General features: G+C 33.1%; 1 protein-coding gene across 2 annotated transcripts; it reads right to left on the reverse strand.

Moving 5' to 3' along the window:
• Window positions 1-1,216: 1,216 nt before the first annotated feature.
• LOC110460640 (outer dense fiber protein 3-like) lies at window positions 1,217-12,947 on the reverse strand. 2 transcript variants are annotated; one of them, XM_021513663.1, is made up of 5 exons: window positions 12,831-12,947; window positions 6,558-6,982; window positions 3,464-3,588; window positions 3,009-3,149; window positions 1,217-2,625 (listed from the first exon to the last, which is right to left on the reverse strand). In XM_021513663.1, the coding sequence occupies exons 2-5, from the start codon at window positions 6,955-6,957 to the stop codon at window positions 2,533-2,535; spliced, it is 759 nt and encodes a 252-aa protein (XP_021369338.1). In that variant the 5' UTR covers window positions 6,958-6,982; window positions 12,831-12,947; the 3' UTR covers window positions 1,217-2,532. The 2 variants fall into 2 exon arrangements, with proteins under 2 accessions (XP_021369338.1, XP_021369339.1); XM_021513664.1 differs by lacking the exon at window positions 12,831-12,947 and adding an exon at window positions 7,877-8,023.
• Between the last annotated feature and the right edge of the window lie 3,609 nt (window positions 12,948-16,556).

Consider the following 16,556-nt stretch of genomic DNA (forward strand, 5'->3'; position numbering starts at 1 on the left):
TTCGTAGCCCTCGAAAATATCTAAGACAACGCCAAATCTACTGGTGCATGAACAGCTATGTTCCAAACAACACAAAGAATATTGGAACAAACCAAATATGTCAATAATAGGAAAATGTCTCAAACGACACAAAACCCGCTGGTACAAAGTCATGGTTTCAAACAGCGAAAATGTTGCTGGCATAAACTTATTGTCTCGAGCAGCGTAAATTCTCCTGGTACAAAGTCATTGTCTCAAGCAGTTTGAATTCTGCTGGTACAAAGTCATTGTCTCAAATAATGTAAATTCTACTAAGACAAAGTCATGGACCCAAACAGCGTTAATGATGCTTGGACACAGACATTGTCTCAAACAAGCTAATTCTGTTGGCACAAAGTCTATGTCTCAATCAACGTTAATTCTTTGGTAACAAACTGGTCAAGTGTGACCTTTAACCCTTCACTATTGACCACCGAAACCAAATCAGTAGTAGAACTCAATATTGTCATACTACTGTGGTACTGTGTATATATGTAGGGACTCTGTTGAGGGGTTCATGAAATAGATTGAGCACAAACCGTTTACTGTGGAGGGAGGAATACAACATTCACTCACTATATGCCAACTTTCACTAAGTGCCAGGGCCCACTTGTATAAAGCATCTCAACTCTTGAGATTACCTCAAGTCTAAGATTTCCCATAGACATTACATTGCTTGAGATTTTCTTTAACTTTGAGATGTTTTATACAAGTGGGCCCAGATGTTGGCCCAAAATACATTTCTTGCAATTTGGTAAGAAATTTTTTTTTTTGAAAATGGGACTGATCCATCCTATAACAACATATATATAATATTGCAGTATCAATACCTTGCAGCAATAAATTTAATTCTGGCAAAAAAAACACCATTAGCCTGTTTTGTCTGATAAATTTCAAGACTAACATTATGTAAAGTGGTGTTTTTTTTCAATTTACTGTAAGAAAACTTGCTAAATCATGCTCTCTTTCCATACTTCTTTCCAAAATTAGTGAAAAGTACACTGCTTTTCAGGTAATGCAATATTTTTTTATTTATTGCAATTTTCCCTATATTTTGCAATAATATTGCAATATTCCCTATATATTGCAATATGAAATTTGCTTGCAATACCCACCTCTAAAATCAGTCAGTATTGGATATACAAATATGTCAAGTCAGAGACTGACACTGACAGCATAAAAAACACAACATCAGAAATATCATGAAGGCAATTTATTTATCTGTTAGTCATTCTCCACGAAAGGTAGCACATATAAAACAAAACATACATTATGCTACATTTGTGCCGCTCTTTATTAACGATGGACTTTACAATACTGATATCAGGTGCCTGTACTGTGCACTAAGAAAAAACAATCTACCACTCATAATCTACACAGATGTAGACCACAATCTGCATCGTATTGAGCAATGTATAAATAATCTAATCGTGGATTGTCCAGTATTACCATGCTTATAATCATTAATTTGATCAAAAATCACAGCTTTTCGAACTTCTAATACCGATTATCTTTTGATCATAATTGTGAGCGAGAAAATTTTTTCCAGAATTTATAATACTTATACTGTTGAAATAATACTTATTACAGAATAAACCATGATTTGAAAGAATTACAGGCTGAAATTTGGCAAATTACATCATGCTGTATACATAACCCTTAGGATCAGAACATGATATCATAATGCTTTTTAATACTTGAAATTGCATCCATACAGTCACACACACATGTGATAGCATTAGTATATATACTACAATGTATAAGCCAGGAAAGATTGCTGTATACCCACAAGATAAAGAATCTATAAAAATGTTTATATACAGAGAACTGAAATAATTAAATATGTAAATATTCTTTTCATAAATATACTTGCTATCTGAACATCAATAAAAGATCAGGTATAATATACAGATGACTTGATGTGTATGCAGAATGTATGTGTGCAAAAAACATGACCAGTACTCAAGGATATCACAAAAGTAAAAAGAAGGTCTACGTTACAAACGTGACAATAAAAACTTCAAAATCATTTTTCCTATCGAAAGAAAAATAGTTCTACACGCGTTGACTACAGTAACATATAAATATAAAGAAATAAATTCTCTTTAAAGTTCCAACAAATTTGACCCTGAATGTGACATTTCATTAATACTGACAAAATTTCACCTCGCAAGTTCTGAGCTCTGGTTTTATTATAGTTATTTACTCACTGGGGAAAAATAAACATTTACCACAAAATTTAAATAAACTTAAAGACAACAGTTACAGTAACTATAATTCTAAACATATATAGTTAAACATCCTGGAAATATCACAGCCAGAGCTATGGACAGAAAGAGACTATGGAAATGTTCCATCAACAAGGAAAAAAAATTAAATACATTATTTCTGAAATATATTGGCAGGAATGTAAATGTTATCGCACAGATTTCAACTGTAGTTGTAAACTGTAAATAAAACAGGTTTTTTGTCCGAAATTTATATCATCCAAAATCGTGTTTCCAATTTCAAAATCTAGTCCTGGACATCAACTATTAATGGTGCCAAGTATTGTGAATGACGGATTCCAAATGAGAATGTAGGATTTTGTTTCTTATTGATGTAGACCTGTAAATGAAAAGAAAAAGTGTATTTAGTAGAATATCAAATAGTCATATTTTTAAGACTAACATAGTATCCTAATTACATTTTAATTTCACAGAGCTGCTGTATAAGATTTTGAAGCTGGAAAATGTCAAACTTCGTTGAATATTAACCCCATATTTTTAATAACTTTCTAACATTTTGAACTGTTTCTATTTCAACAACTTAAGTTATCATGCAGTAAATGTAACATAAAAAGTCTGCTTAATTTCAATATCGAAAGAACTTAACAGGTAATAACAATTTAAAAATAATTTGCCCTTAAAATGTTTAATTGACACTGTTAAATGTTTAAGTAATACAGGTTTTGTATGCCACCTGGTGTAGAACAGGCAGGAGAAACTTACATTTTCTGGTGAGTGAGCACCAGGTCCTGGTTTCTTTGTGGTGTCACCAGGCATCATATTTCTACTTGTCATGCTGTACAGAGCAGCTTTGGATTTGTATGCATTGGGATCGGTGGTACCATATGTTCCGGGTCCCGGGGCCTGTTACCAACCAACACAACACAAGTACATATTAGAACACCAAGAATACAACATATGATTTAACCAAACCTTTGTGATTTTTTTTAAATAATTAAATAACTTGTGTGCAAAATCACTTACTCTAGAAAAAATAAAAAAATCTTTAAATGAAAATTTGTTCCTCGAATGTACATACCAGAGTTATCAGAAGTTATGATTTATATGTACAAACGTAATTCAATTTACCCAAACAATCTCAAAATGACTCTAAGTGCACTGCAGCTGTTTTATTGGCTATGAAGCTTAATAACCTAACAAGGGGGGGAAACTCTTACCTTGGCCATATCTTCACCGAAGCCTCCCTGTGTTTGGCGGCCAGTCATGGAGTAGATTGGAGACTGTTTCTTTCCACTCTGCACAGTTTTGCCAGTCATATCAGGAAGGGTGTAGTTGTTAGCAGCTGAAGTAAACAAGATTTACTTATTAACACATTGCTAATAAATAAAACACCGATCTTTGAAAAGTGAAATATCAACATTTCTCTCTCAAGTTATAATTAATCTTCAGTGTGTTCCTGATATGCATATTGAGAATAAATTGAAAATAAAAAGTGTTGCAAAAACGGGGCTACTAAAAAAATAAACAACATAGGCCTGTTTACTTTTGGTTGCCTGTAAATCAAGCAGGCCTTATGTGGATTTGGTCAGTTTTCCTGTTTGGAAAATATAGTTTTGTTTTCATCAAAACTACACACAAAGAAAAAAAGAAAAAATCTGTATGTTGATATAGTTCAACTGTTTGGATTGGAAACCTTACCATAAATTCATTTCAGCAAATTAATAAAAAAAAAAGTGTATGTTGTAGGGGAAATCTGTAGATATTATGTTTGTTAATTTTCCTCTGTAGTGGTAATGAGTATCTAGGAATCAAGTTTCAAAGTAATGTCCTAAAAAGTCCTACATGCATAAAGTTATTTACACACATCTTTTTATCAAATGTTTGATAATACCTGCACAGGAATTTATTCTGTTTTACCTATAATCATTGTATATTTGGGTGTGTATCCTATCAAGGTTTGAATGTTCATACATCATTTGTGTTATAAATATAAACAAGGATACTATCGTTACTCATATCCTGATTCATATTATAACTAGATATCTTGTAATACAATACAATTCATCTCAAGGTGTGATAAAAAAAATCCAACAGAAAATAATCGTATGAATGCCTGACAGAATACTGTAAAAACTGAAATATTTATTGATAAAAAATTGTACATGAACGTAAATATCCATTAACTCTCGGCGACCACCTAACTTGTGAATTGCACGTTAACATTCACAATGGTGGCTCTATGGAGATACTGATCAGGAAGGGATCTCAAATGCCATCTAGAATTTCATTATTAATTTTTTCACGAAACCCTAAACAGTCTATACCTACATGGTAATCATTATTTAACCTTCTCAATCATGGTCTTCAGTATTCCACCCACACAAGCACTTAAATCCCTGAATCACTTGAGATATGCGTGATAATAGTGGCATATTGGCACTTTCAGTATGTACACTACAGCTTAGCTGTAGGGTCTAGGTAAGCGGTCAATTCATTTCCAACAATACATACATCATATACGTTATAGTGTTTGTCTGTTTAAAACAATACTGTTGACATTTAAGCTTGGACAATATTCAGCTCCTGGTCTGTGAAACTCAGATATTGATTATACCTAAAACACACTAGACAGTTCACTGGTAACAAAATGGTCCAACAATTGTTTGAAGATAATATAAACTCTTTTCACAGTGTTTTAGCCCATCAATGACATAACATTTGTTGATAAGAAATTCACATCACGTTTTAGAAAACTAACACTATTTTACTATTCATGAAAATACTGAAACCAGCTCCAGTACAGAATTTCAATAACCTTTTGAGTTTTAATTTTCTTCAAAATATTTCTATATTATTTTCTGTCTTCAGTACTTTTTTCAACAAAGAACTTGAGCAAGTCTAGTAAACTTACACCGCAGACATAACGTGACATGGAAATCAATAAATCCCAAATACAGTTGTAAAGGGAAGGTGTGACTGTGAATAGGTATCAATCAATAACATCACATGCATACATTATTTTACAATAAACAAGTGGATGGTGAAGTGTCAATTTAGTGTACACAAATTTTTAATTATTCAAATTCCTTTAAAGTGCTAATCTTATTGCTTCGGAATAAATTTTCTTTCAACATGGATCTAATGATTTTTTGTATAAAACATTGAATGTCTGATCTGGGAGATAAAAGTGTGTAATCTGATAAAGGCTGGTATATTTTCCACTGGAGTTACTGTACTATACGACTTATTCAATACAAGCCAGTACGAGTTCATGGATGAATAAATTATAATGCACATGTATACGCATTGAATGTTATAATACAGTTTAAATATCTAGGGCAGTTAATGGAATTTTAAAGATGTAATCAGAAATCAATTAATCTTTCATTCCCATTACTGACATTTAAATACAGATAAATGGAACCTTCCAAATAAATGTTGAATGCTTCCCCACACCTTTTATTGAGTAAATGGAACCTGCTAAACTGTAGTTTTTGGTTGTTTTTTTTACTGGTACTATAATGCTGTTAATTGAATCAAACATTATAACTTATGAGAATTATTGCTTTATTAATTCAATTATTGTAAATAAACACAACAAATTTACATTTTCAAAGAGAAGTATTTTTGTAGTCATGACAATCTGTTAAACTTAAAGGGTGAAAAAGTTACTTACTCAAACATGCATTTTATGGCAGGTATCTCCTGTTTCTAGTCCTTTTTATAAGATTTTAATTAAATGTTATACATATGTTAGATGTAGATAAAATTTATTTTAATTGCATTTCAGATTATTGTTCTACTTCAATGATAACAGCGATTTCTGTAATGTTTCAATGATAGATTATAGGGATTGTTGTTTTATTTCATGGTTTGTTGATTATAGGGATTGTTGTTTTATTTCATGGTTTGTTTATTATAGGGATTGTTGTTTTATTTCATGGTTTGTTGATTATAGGGATTGTTGTTTATTTCATGGTTTGTTGTTCTATTTAGGAGATTGATTTTTTACTTTGCTGTTAACAGGACTGTTATTCTATTGTAATGATAACAGGAGAAATTGTTGTTCTAGTTCAATGATAACAGGACTGGTTAATAAGTTATATTCCAATTATACTCTGGATTGTAAGTCTATTTCAATGACAGAAGTTTTCTTCTATCAATAGGAGCTGGGACTGTTGTGCTTTTATAATCAAATGAAAAAAGGAATAGCCACTGTGCTTTATTGAATTAAGAATTACACACCTACATTTCAAGCAAAATCATGTGTCAGTGTGGTGCACTAAACACACCAAGTGAATGAAACTGTACCTGGTGTGTTATCTGTCTTCCTGTTTTGGTGACGTGTGCCGAAGCTGTGTGCTGGGTGTCTGTGATGGGAGGTAGGTCCAGCCTTCTCTGGGCTGTATGCACCAGGACCTGGCACTTTGAACACGGAGAGGTCCTTTTTTCTTCCATACAGAGAATAGCTGGGGGTACCATCAGTACCATCTTTATACACCTTAGGGTTAAGCAAGTAGCAGGGGCCAGGGCTGCAGTCATCCCTGAATTTTCCGTGACGAATTCCAAAGGGATAAGCTGGTCCCTTATTATGCAGACTCCTAGGGTCATGAAACTTTTGTCCGACTAACCCAGGAAGTCCGTAACATGGGCCAGGGCTGCTGTACATGGCAGCAATAGGCCCCCGGGGTTTCGTATAATTGTACACCATGTTTATTCACTAAGTCTGCACACTCCTGAAAAAGGGAAAGAAAGTATTGGTCACTTTTCTGTTTTAAACAATCTATATAATTTCTGTTCCTCACAAATGAAAAGTTACATAATTAAAAGTACCACTACTGTACTTCACTAAGTGGAAGTAACAAAGTTGGACGTGTCAAAACTAGAAAATACAGCACATATGATATAATAGTTAACATCATAACTCAACTTTCAAATCAGTTTCTCTTTACAACATATTCTCTACAGAAATCCTGATTTTCTGAAGCCAAAGAAGCCCCTAGTTACCGGAATCTTGTTAGTATTCAGCATATTTCTACAGTTGGATTTCAAATAGATTTATTAAACAAGAAATTAAAATAAATTCATGAGAGTTCAGGCACCAAAATAAATCCAGAGGATAGAGCAATAATACAAAATAGAATTCAATTAAATTCAGTACATAGAAACATAACAAAACTACCCCCACCTCTGTTAGCATGACAGGTTGTTATCAGGGTTTACCTTAACACAGTTTTATATAGATAGGAGATACAAGATTTACCACTTCAAAACACTCAGAATAGCTCTATCACTAGGCAAACTCTAATGTAATGAAATGTATGGTGTCATGAATATTTGATTTATTTATATAGTAACATACCAGCTTAATAATTCATAGTATTTTAGTTATTAACCCGGACCACAAGTCACTGCTACGCTATCAGATATACTTGGTAAAAAATCTAAAGCACACTCAGATCGGACAAGAATTATGGTGGTCCAATTTAAGCAAACAAATTGAAACCTTTTAAGTTTCTGTCCACCTATAGCATAGTAGTTCTATCAGATAACGAGACTTTTATCTAAATATACAATATCTTCCATAAAGCAAACATATACAATATCTTCCATAAAGCAAACAGTCTTACCTTGTACCCACAAAACAAATAAATGTCAACAAATTGACAACAGATCAGGGAATAAGTTAGTATCCAACACCATAGAGTAACAAACAACACACACACCGAGGTGGACTGGCACACCAAACACCACTATGGCAGACCCAGTACTGTCAGTATGTTTGTCTTATTGTTTGGTTAATGCTACCCAGCAACCAGCTCACAGACTTCTATGGATTCATTAGCATACACAGGAACCCTAGCCAGGGCGCTTGGCCTCACTGGTCTATTTAAATACACAAAAGAATAAAAGACCTCGCACAAAAGAATTAGGTAGATTTAAGTAGATGTATTTTTGCAGTATTGTTATTTCCAATACACATGACTTAAAAACAGAACTTAAAAGTCTTAACTATTTTTTTTTATCCGTATTAGTAATCCCTTCAATGAACATTTACCTGTATTTTTTTATGTTGCCATATTGCAAATCTTACTTTTTGGCTACCTGTAAATTATTATGATTAATACATTTTAAATAAAATGGAAAACTGAAGTACCATTTCTGAAACATACCCCGATATAAGGTGAATTTTGAAACTTTCTTTATGACAGAAATACATACCACATTATTTCTTTTGCAACTTAACTGCTTTAAAGCTGTTATTTTAATGTAACTTGAATCTTAGTTTATTAAATAATGAAATGTGTTTGAAAAGTTACATTTTGGTTCTGTCAATAGACAGTTTGCTACCTGAGAAATCTGTCTGTACATGTATATAGCATGGATATTAGTTTTCTGATACATTATATGTTTGTATAGAAAATTTACGGGTATTAGATTATCATGAAAGGACTGTATACCCCATTTCTTCCAGAACCCATTAGCCTCAATCAGGTGTTTTATGATACATTAGCATGAAATTAATGGCTTGAAAATCTTTTTAGTCATATCTGAATATTATTTACATTAATATTGTCATTGAAAGTGAACATCTTAGATGTATTACTGCCCCAGTTAAGAACAATGAAACTAAATTTTCAAATTAAAATATAATAATTGTATACAAAGTAGGGGTCCCAGGGGCCAAACACACAAGATACTGGCTTGTTTAAGTAAAGGGGTTGAACATTTTTAGGGAAAAGACTTGAGAGGTTGTAATATTCACAGGGGCCAGACAATGAGATATAGGCTTGTGCAAGTCTTGTGGTCAAAAGTATTGTCCAGGGACCAGGCACATGATGTCATGCATTAAAACACTGACCTGTAATTCAAATGATAGCAAATTATCTACACAGGGTTCAGACACCGAGATATATATACAGTACTGGGGTTGACCATTATATACACAGAGAGTGGTCACATCAGGTATATAGGGTTTTGTAAGTATAGGGATCATAGTAAGTATTATATACTCATCAGATTTAGAAATATAGGGATTGGTTATCACATTCACAGGAGCCAGACACATGACATACTAAGGCTTACATGTAAAGTGGATAAATATTACCAGATAACACAGGGGCTGGACCCTTCAGTAATTGCTTGTGTAAGTATAGGGGTCGAGTACATGATATATATATATATATATATGCAACAAATCTTTTAGAAATTATTCAGACTTGAAGACCCTACGCTTAGTAAATCATCAAGGTGGTTTCAATCCAAAATACATTATACATGTATTCATGGAAGATGGATGATAACAGAGACTGATACATTCACTTAGAGTGTCACCGATGTTGTCTATATATATTGAGAGAATATATGCATGTTCTAAACTTTTTACAAAGCTCAACTTATATGATCTATCACGAATTCTGGGGGCGAGTCAAAACAAATTATCTTCCGTTTTATAAAAGTGTGCAATACATTATATATACCAAGTAATGTAAGTTGAACAACATGCCTTTTTGCACATTACGAGATTGCTCCAGACTGAAGTCATTAAGCTCCTCAGTACTGATTTTTTAACAGAGTTAAGACTATAATTTATGATAGGTTTGGCCATTCTAAATTAAAATACTTTTAAAGTCTGAAGGTACCTAAGATTAAGTGTGCAGTAGTGGTTTCACTGATTTAAAGGGCAGATTTGCAATCTAATAATGTATACATAAGCTTTAAAGGCAATTTAAACGAAAACATTTATTACCAATCCCAGATTGAACACTTTAAACAGATACAATCTGTTTTCAAATTTCAGTAAAAAATGTGATAAATTTGAAGTTCTTATCCTTGTCAGGTCTATGGAATATTGCCTATAAAATGAAGAATAGAAAGGGTGGTGTTTGAGACCTATGCTTTAAATGGTTCGTAGCCTTCATCAATTACCTTAAGCTGCTCAGGAGTATTGTGGAAAAACCCAATGATTGTTTAAGTTAACTCATTTAAATGAATAACAGCAACCCTGGAACCCTAACAGTTAAGTGTCTGGCTTAATCAACTCGATGAACTCTGTCTTTTTAATATTCAACAAATAATAGTCAAAATAAAATCTGTATGTGAACACAACTAAACCGGAATGATTTATCAAAGATAATTGAGTTAAATGTTCACATTTTTACTGTATAAAAAAATAGAAAGTAAATGAAGACATGTCTTTCCCATGACTTTATGTATAGTTATACTTGATATCAAAATTCAGTTAAATATATTTGCATCTTCTTATAAACATTATGTCCAGGTCCAGTTTAAAATTCATTAAAATCTACCCATAAAATTGCCAGAGCCACGACATTGAATCTTGATGTGAGGGACATTGGTTTTCTCTGGGTAGGTACTCTGGTGTCATCCCACTGAACCCCCCCCCACACACACACTTAACATTTGTGCCACACACACACACTTAACATCTGTGCCAACAAGAGTGATTAGCATAAGTTGTAAAAACTTGTTTCATAATAGTTGTAAAATAAACAAAGTTTGAAAAATATATATTTTATGATATCTCCATCCCACTCCCCCATAAAATGGTGGAGCATGTCACACAAGATAAGATCACCTGACAGTATTTACTTCACTGAATACACATTACAAACTAAGTTCACTGAAATTTTAATGTTACACCAGGTAAAAGGTATCCTTCCTTGGTGTAACACTCGGCCTGCTGATTACAACATCATCACTTATTCATTACCAATGGGAAGATGCTATGGGTCGGAGATCAATGTAGCCTAAAGGTAAGCTAAACAGCACTATAGGTACAGCTACACAGGGGACCTTTTACCTACTACAATGTACTAAGCCAGTCAATTGAACACTAGCTACTTCATGTACTCGTAAACAGACATTTGTACTGCCATCAAGATAATTTCCAATGTAGCAACAGAGTCAGAGGCGAAATAATATAAATTTGTACCTATTCACTACCTTATACAGTCTACCAACAGAAGCAAAATAATATGAAATGTTTTACAATAGTCAGACTTCATATATAAGGTTTTTTTCAGGGTTTTAAAAGAAGGAACAGAATAGGTGCTATTTATATATGTAAGCAGAATTTCAAAATTCAAAATCCCTCACTCTGGAGAAAAACTTAGAAATGAGACTTAATATAAATATTGTTAACTAATAGCAAGTGTGACTAGGTTGTGATGATATTTCATAATAATGTCACGAGTCTGAATGTCAACAACATTGTTATATATCAACAAGTTTGACTAGGTAGCGAAGTAGCGATGCTACTTAAACATGCAGCTATGAACACCCAGTGTTTTGACACATTGTTGTCATCAGATTATTGATGTTAATGAGAGGTGACAGTCCCCTCTCCAAATCGCGTGAAATGCGTATCTGAAACCTGGTTATTCTGGAAGAAATGTTTTATCTTGGAAACATTGTATTCTATCGACCCAAATCCCCGGGCTCGACCTAATAGATTTTAAGGTAGGGCTAGTGAAATCATTTTAGATGGTCTCTGATTTTTTTCTTTCTTTAAACTTTGCCAGCAGACTAGCTCTATCCTCATTATGAAATGTTGTACACCCCTTAAATTGCCAAGCTACCTAGAGCTAGGTAATAGATATGGAACCAGGTCAGGATGGTAAAGCAATAGGATAATCTATGTGTACCCACCCGCCATATAAATAAAACTTTCATATATTAATGTCCATCCCCCCCACATTCTTAGTTCGAACATTAAGAGTTTAACCTTGATAAAGCATGGAAATCATTACACTTAAATGTTCATGGTTATAAGTGTTAATTAGTGAAAGAATACTGATTAATATGTAAAGCAAAAAAATATTTGATTTCTAACAAATGTGAAAAGAACCATTCCCCTTCCTAATATAAAAATGTGGGAGACTAGCTCTGGATATTTAAAAATATGAAATCACAAAATAATGGGATATGGAATAAGTTAAATAGGCCTTACTGAATTTACTCACAGAAAAAATGAAAAAAACAAATCTGGTCAATCAATAGATTGTTAACAGGTAAAAGGAAATAGAACAAAAACATGCAGAAAATGCCAATTTAATATACACTAAATCGTTTGTTATCATAAGATTTGTCATAGACAATTTAAGTTGACAATGACAATATATATCAGCAGTCAACATTATGATTATGACAAGCAGAACAAACCAGATATGATTATGAATGGATTATCATACAACTGTGTTGCCATGCACCGATACATCCTGGACTGCTACCAACTAAACACGTGTTTTTCACAGAAAGAATATAAAACAAATTCATTTAAACTATCAAAGACTTGCCAAGCAATGAGAGGCTGTCCTGTAATCTTATCAGCAAACATAAACACATAAGCAGTGTCTTTTTGTTTGCGTTCATCGCCAACTGTCACGATACGTTCTACCTGATCGGCAAATGATACGCTTGATCCCGATGCAGAGAAAGGGTGTCGGAATAAGACACCGAATGAAAAATACATTTTTAAGAATTGTTTGTTTAATGTACTGCTTTCAACGACTCCCTACAATTCATGCATATTATATTATAAGTTATTAACCATTTACTTACCTTGTTATGGCAGATAAGTGAAGTCAGAATGCAATCTATACGGCTACCTTTCCTTATCTTCCTCTGTGCGAAAGGTTGTCAAACAAACACGGGGACGTCACGAAGTGCACCTCGTGATCAATTTCTACGATTGTCATTGGTAGCAAGGTTTCCAAGAGCGCCCTTAGTAACAAGGGAGGTAATCAAAACGGAAGCAGACATAGAGTAGTGCCCCATTAATGGATTAATTACCAGAAGGCCAATAATAGGATACATATATGTATATACATATGCTAGTTTGATTGTTGTATGTGTATAGCAAGCTGTTATTTATTTTTTGTTTTATTTTTTAATTATTCTCTTTATTATGCTCTGTTCATTGTTATCAAATAGTTCATATGTACGTTATATATTGACAGCAAACGCTGGTTAAACCAGACAAACACACTTTTACATTAAGCACGTCAAGTAGGTCAATTACCTTTAATAATACTGAGTGATCTTAAATTATGGTAATTTCATCAGTTTACTACATAAAGATACGGATGCTTGTACCTAAATTACCTATCCATCTAGAGCATATCTAGTTTGAGAACGTAAACTATATGGATAGGTGATCAACAACATGTACATATATTAAATGTTAACGTGTATTAAGGAGTGATTGCATATTATATCTGATATATCCGGGAGTCTATAACACCCAACAAGTAGATTTGTAAATACATTTAAAGACTTGAGCGCATAATAAATCTTGATCGTAAATAAAAATTCGTTTCTTCGTAAATCAAACTGACCATAAAACTTTAAAGTGAAGATTGCAATAGCGATGGATTTAAGAGGATTACATTGTAAACTCAGGACACTTGGTGTCTTGTGTACATATTTACATGTTCATATGGCCCACCTGGACAATAGCACATATTACTGCTCATGAAAATCTGTCGGTAAAAGTAAACACTTCAATTTTTAGAAATGTGCAAAAGTATAAAAACCAGACAAAGGTTTAGTTAATGTGATATGACATTAACTCATCATATTTATATCTGTTGTATTATTTTATTTATTGTATGAAATAAATGGTATTCATTGTGATGAAATAATGCTATTTCTTAATTTATGTAAAATTTATCATGGAGAGGGCCTTTGTAATGTTAATATAACTTGTGCCAAATCCGTTTGCTTCATTTATGCAATAAAATATCTTTTAATTAAAGCAAATATGGTGGGGACTTCAACGAATAATATGAACATATGTAGCCAACCCGGTACTGCAACGCTAGATGAGCTATACATAACAGGTATCCAGACGGAAATAGTAACATTAAAATATATTAAAAAAACACGCCTCTACTGATCTTTCTACTATTTTGCTATGACACATCGTTGTGCAGTGGGTGTGCAATCAAATTATATGTTTATGGATACATGTAGTTTATGTTCGTTAAGCAGAGTAAGCAACAACTAAGCGCGGAGACTACATTTCAATGTTACTATTTCCGTTAGGATACCTGTTATGCCGGTATAGCTCCCCCAGCGTTGCAGTACTGGGTTGGGCTACATGTTCACAATTCTACAGTCTATTCAAAATTCCAGAAAATAATCCCAGTCAAATGTTATCGATTCGCTTGGCCCGGCAATTACGTATAGTTATGTGTTTATCAAAATCAGAGACGTGTATGATAACATTTTTACTGGGATTATTTTCTGGAATTTTGAATAGACTTTAGAATTCTTTGTAAGATAACAATGATTTATTTATTACAAAACGATATTTTCTCAGTCAAAAATTCACATATTACATAATGCAATTAAGAAATTAGCAACGCATGCCGATGTTTATTTATCGTTTGTAAAGGGCGCGAAAGAGGGGCGAAGCTGTCATGCCTATAAAGCTAGTATTTACCTATAATTTGAAAACCTATAATTTCTGAAATCAATTCAGCTAAACTCTCTTCATGTATCATCAACAAACTCGGTCATCTAGGGTATTTCCCGGTTCAGACATCACAGGCGAAACGATCGACTGTCTCAGAACGAACAGCATGACAAGGAGAAGGCAAACCATTGCGTGGGAAATGAAGTAACAATAGAAAAAGCTGAATATTTCGAATAGTTGACACTTATTATTAGTGTTTCGGTTTTCGTGCTAATGCTTATTTTTATGAAATATGGGATAAAACCCCAAAACATTTCTGTTGGATAGATATTCTTAAAATACATTTTTTTTTCGAATTATAGCATAAGCCCGTCATGGTGTGTGCATTATTCAAACAAATGACACCTGTATTTGATTCAATAGTAAGGCTAAGCTCGGTGCCTCTTGATTCGCACATATTCCGTAGCCATGTACTATTTAAAAATCCCATTTTTAAACAATTCCTATTTTTTTTCGTTATTTCAAATGAAAAACATTTCGTATTTGTATACACCCAACGTGTGCAAGATACTTATATGCAAGGTGAGAAGCATTTTAGAAAACTCCTCCAAATGAAGATTGTATAAATATATCGTAGATCATTACGATATGCAGTTCTACCTCACCAAGTCACTAACTTATAAGTGTAAAAATATCCTCAGTAAGTATAGGTTACAATCTCATATACATATATATAAGTATAGAGACAACCAGGCAAAATGGTGTACCTAGAGCTCAACGGCGGTGTCCGCTTTGCAATAGAAATGACGTCGAGGATGAAACCCATTTTATTTTGTTGTGTCCAGTTTACTCGGAGCTTAGAACCCATTAGGTTTATAAACCTCAATTGGTCTTGAGACAAATTTTATGAACCCATTAAGGTTTATACCCAATAAACCTCAACAAAATGGGACTCTATCCTTATATTTACATTCAGAGCGATATTGATATTTGTTCGGATAATTTCTAAAATATCGGTCTTGTGCAAGTCTTACACCACGGAAGGTATCAAAACTTATGGCGCCATCACTCACTGTGAGACGTCGTCCTGGTAAGATGAATAAGCAAATTAAGATGTTAATTATTTTTTGAATTCAATTGAATACTTCTGACAAAAAACAACAAATTGAAAGCAATCTATGAATGGAACTACTTCCCGCGCTCCGCGGAATAACAGAGTAATCAGGTTGATAATATGCTCATGTATTCATACGCCAACTGAAAAGTTCATTGAAAAATAACCTTTAAAATGTTAAGTAGGTATATTGAGTCCAAGTTCAGTAGAAATGTAAATATGCATATTAGACCCTATTATTTTCGTCGTTCGTCCGTCTATCAATTAATCCAATTATTCGCCTGCAAAAATGTAAAACAATTGAGAAACCATAGTAAGTATCTAATTCAGGTTACTTCTAAAAAGTCTATACTTAATATCTGATCAATCGTGTATGATTATATTATATTATATTATATCTACTTTATAATAGTTCTTAGTTGTGCATATTAGTTATTGGAGTCTAAGACTTGTATATTTGTATGTGCATACTGATGTTGTGGGAAACAGTATTACAATTTGATGAGAGCAAAAGACCTTTAAAGGGGTTTGTTGTTAAGTCAGCAATGTTTAACTTAGTTCTATGTTTACAGTTGTATATAAAGGAATTAGGTTGTAGTGTTCTGGTAATATTACATCCCCCCTCCAAATAGCACCATTGAGAGGAAAATTTAAAAAAGAAATGCTTACATTCCTAAACATTGTACAACTATATCAAGACATTTCTTACAGTGTACTAGTGCACACAATTGTAAATCATTTTAATATATGTAGT

Source organism: Mizuhopecten yessoensis, unplaced genomic scaffold (assembly GCF_002113885.1).
Source record: "Mizuhopecten yessoensis strain PY_sf001 unplaced genomic scaffold, ASM211388v2 scaffold10447, whole genome shotgun sequence".
Taxonomy (NCBI): domain Eukaryota; kingdom Metazoa; phylum Mollusca; class Bivalvia; order Pectinida; family Pectinidae; genus Mizuhopecten; species Mizuhopecten yessoensis.

Excerpts from the sequence above, each read along its gene's own strand:
- LOC110460640 (XM_021513663.1), bottom strand. The coding sequence starts at position 6,957 with ATGGTGTACAATTATACGAAACCCCGGGGGCCTATTGCTGCCATGTAC. Across the intron at positions 3,150-3,463 it reads TCGGTGAAGATATGGCCAAG|GCCCCGGGACCCGGAACATA; the intron begins GTAAGAGTTTCC and ends GGTTGGTAACAG. Across the intron at positions 2,626-3,008 it reads GTGCTCACTCACCAGAAAAT|GTCTACATCAATAAGAAACA; the intron begins GTAAGTTTCTCC and ends TTTCATTTACAG.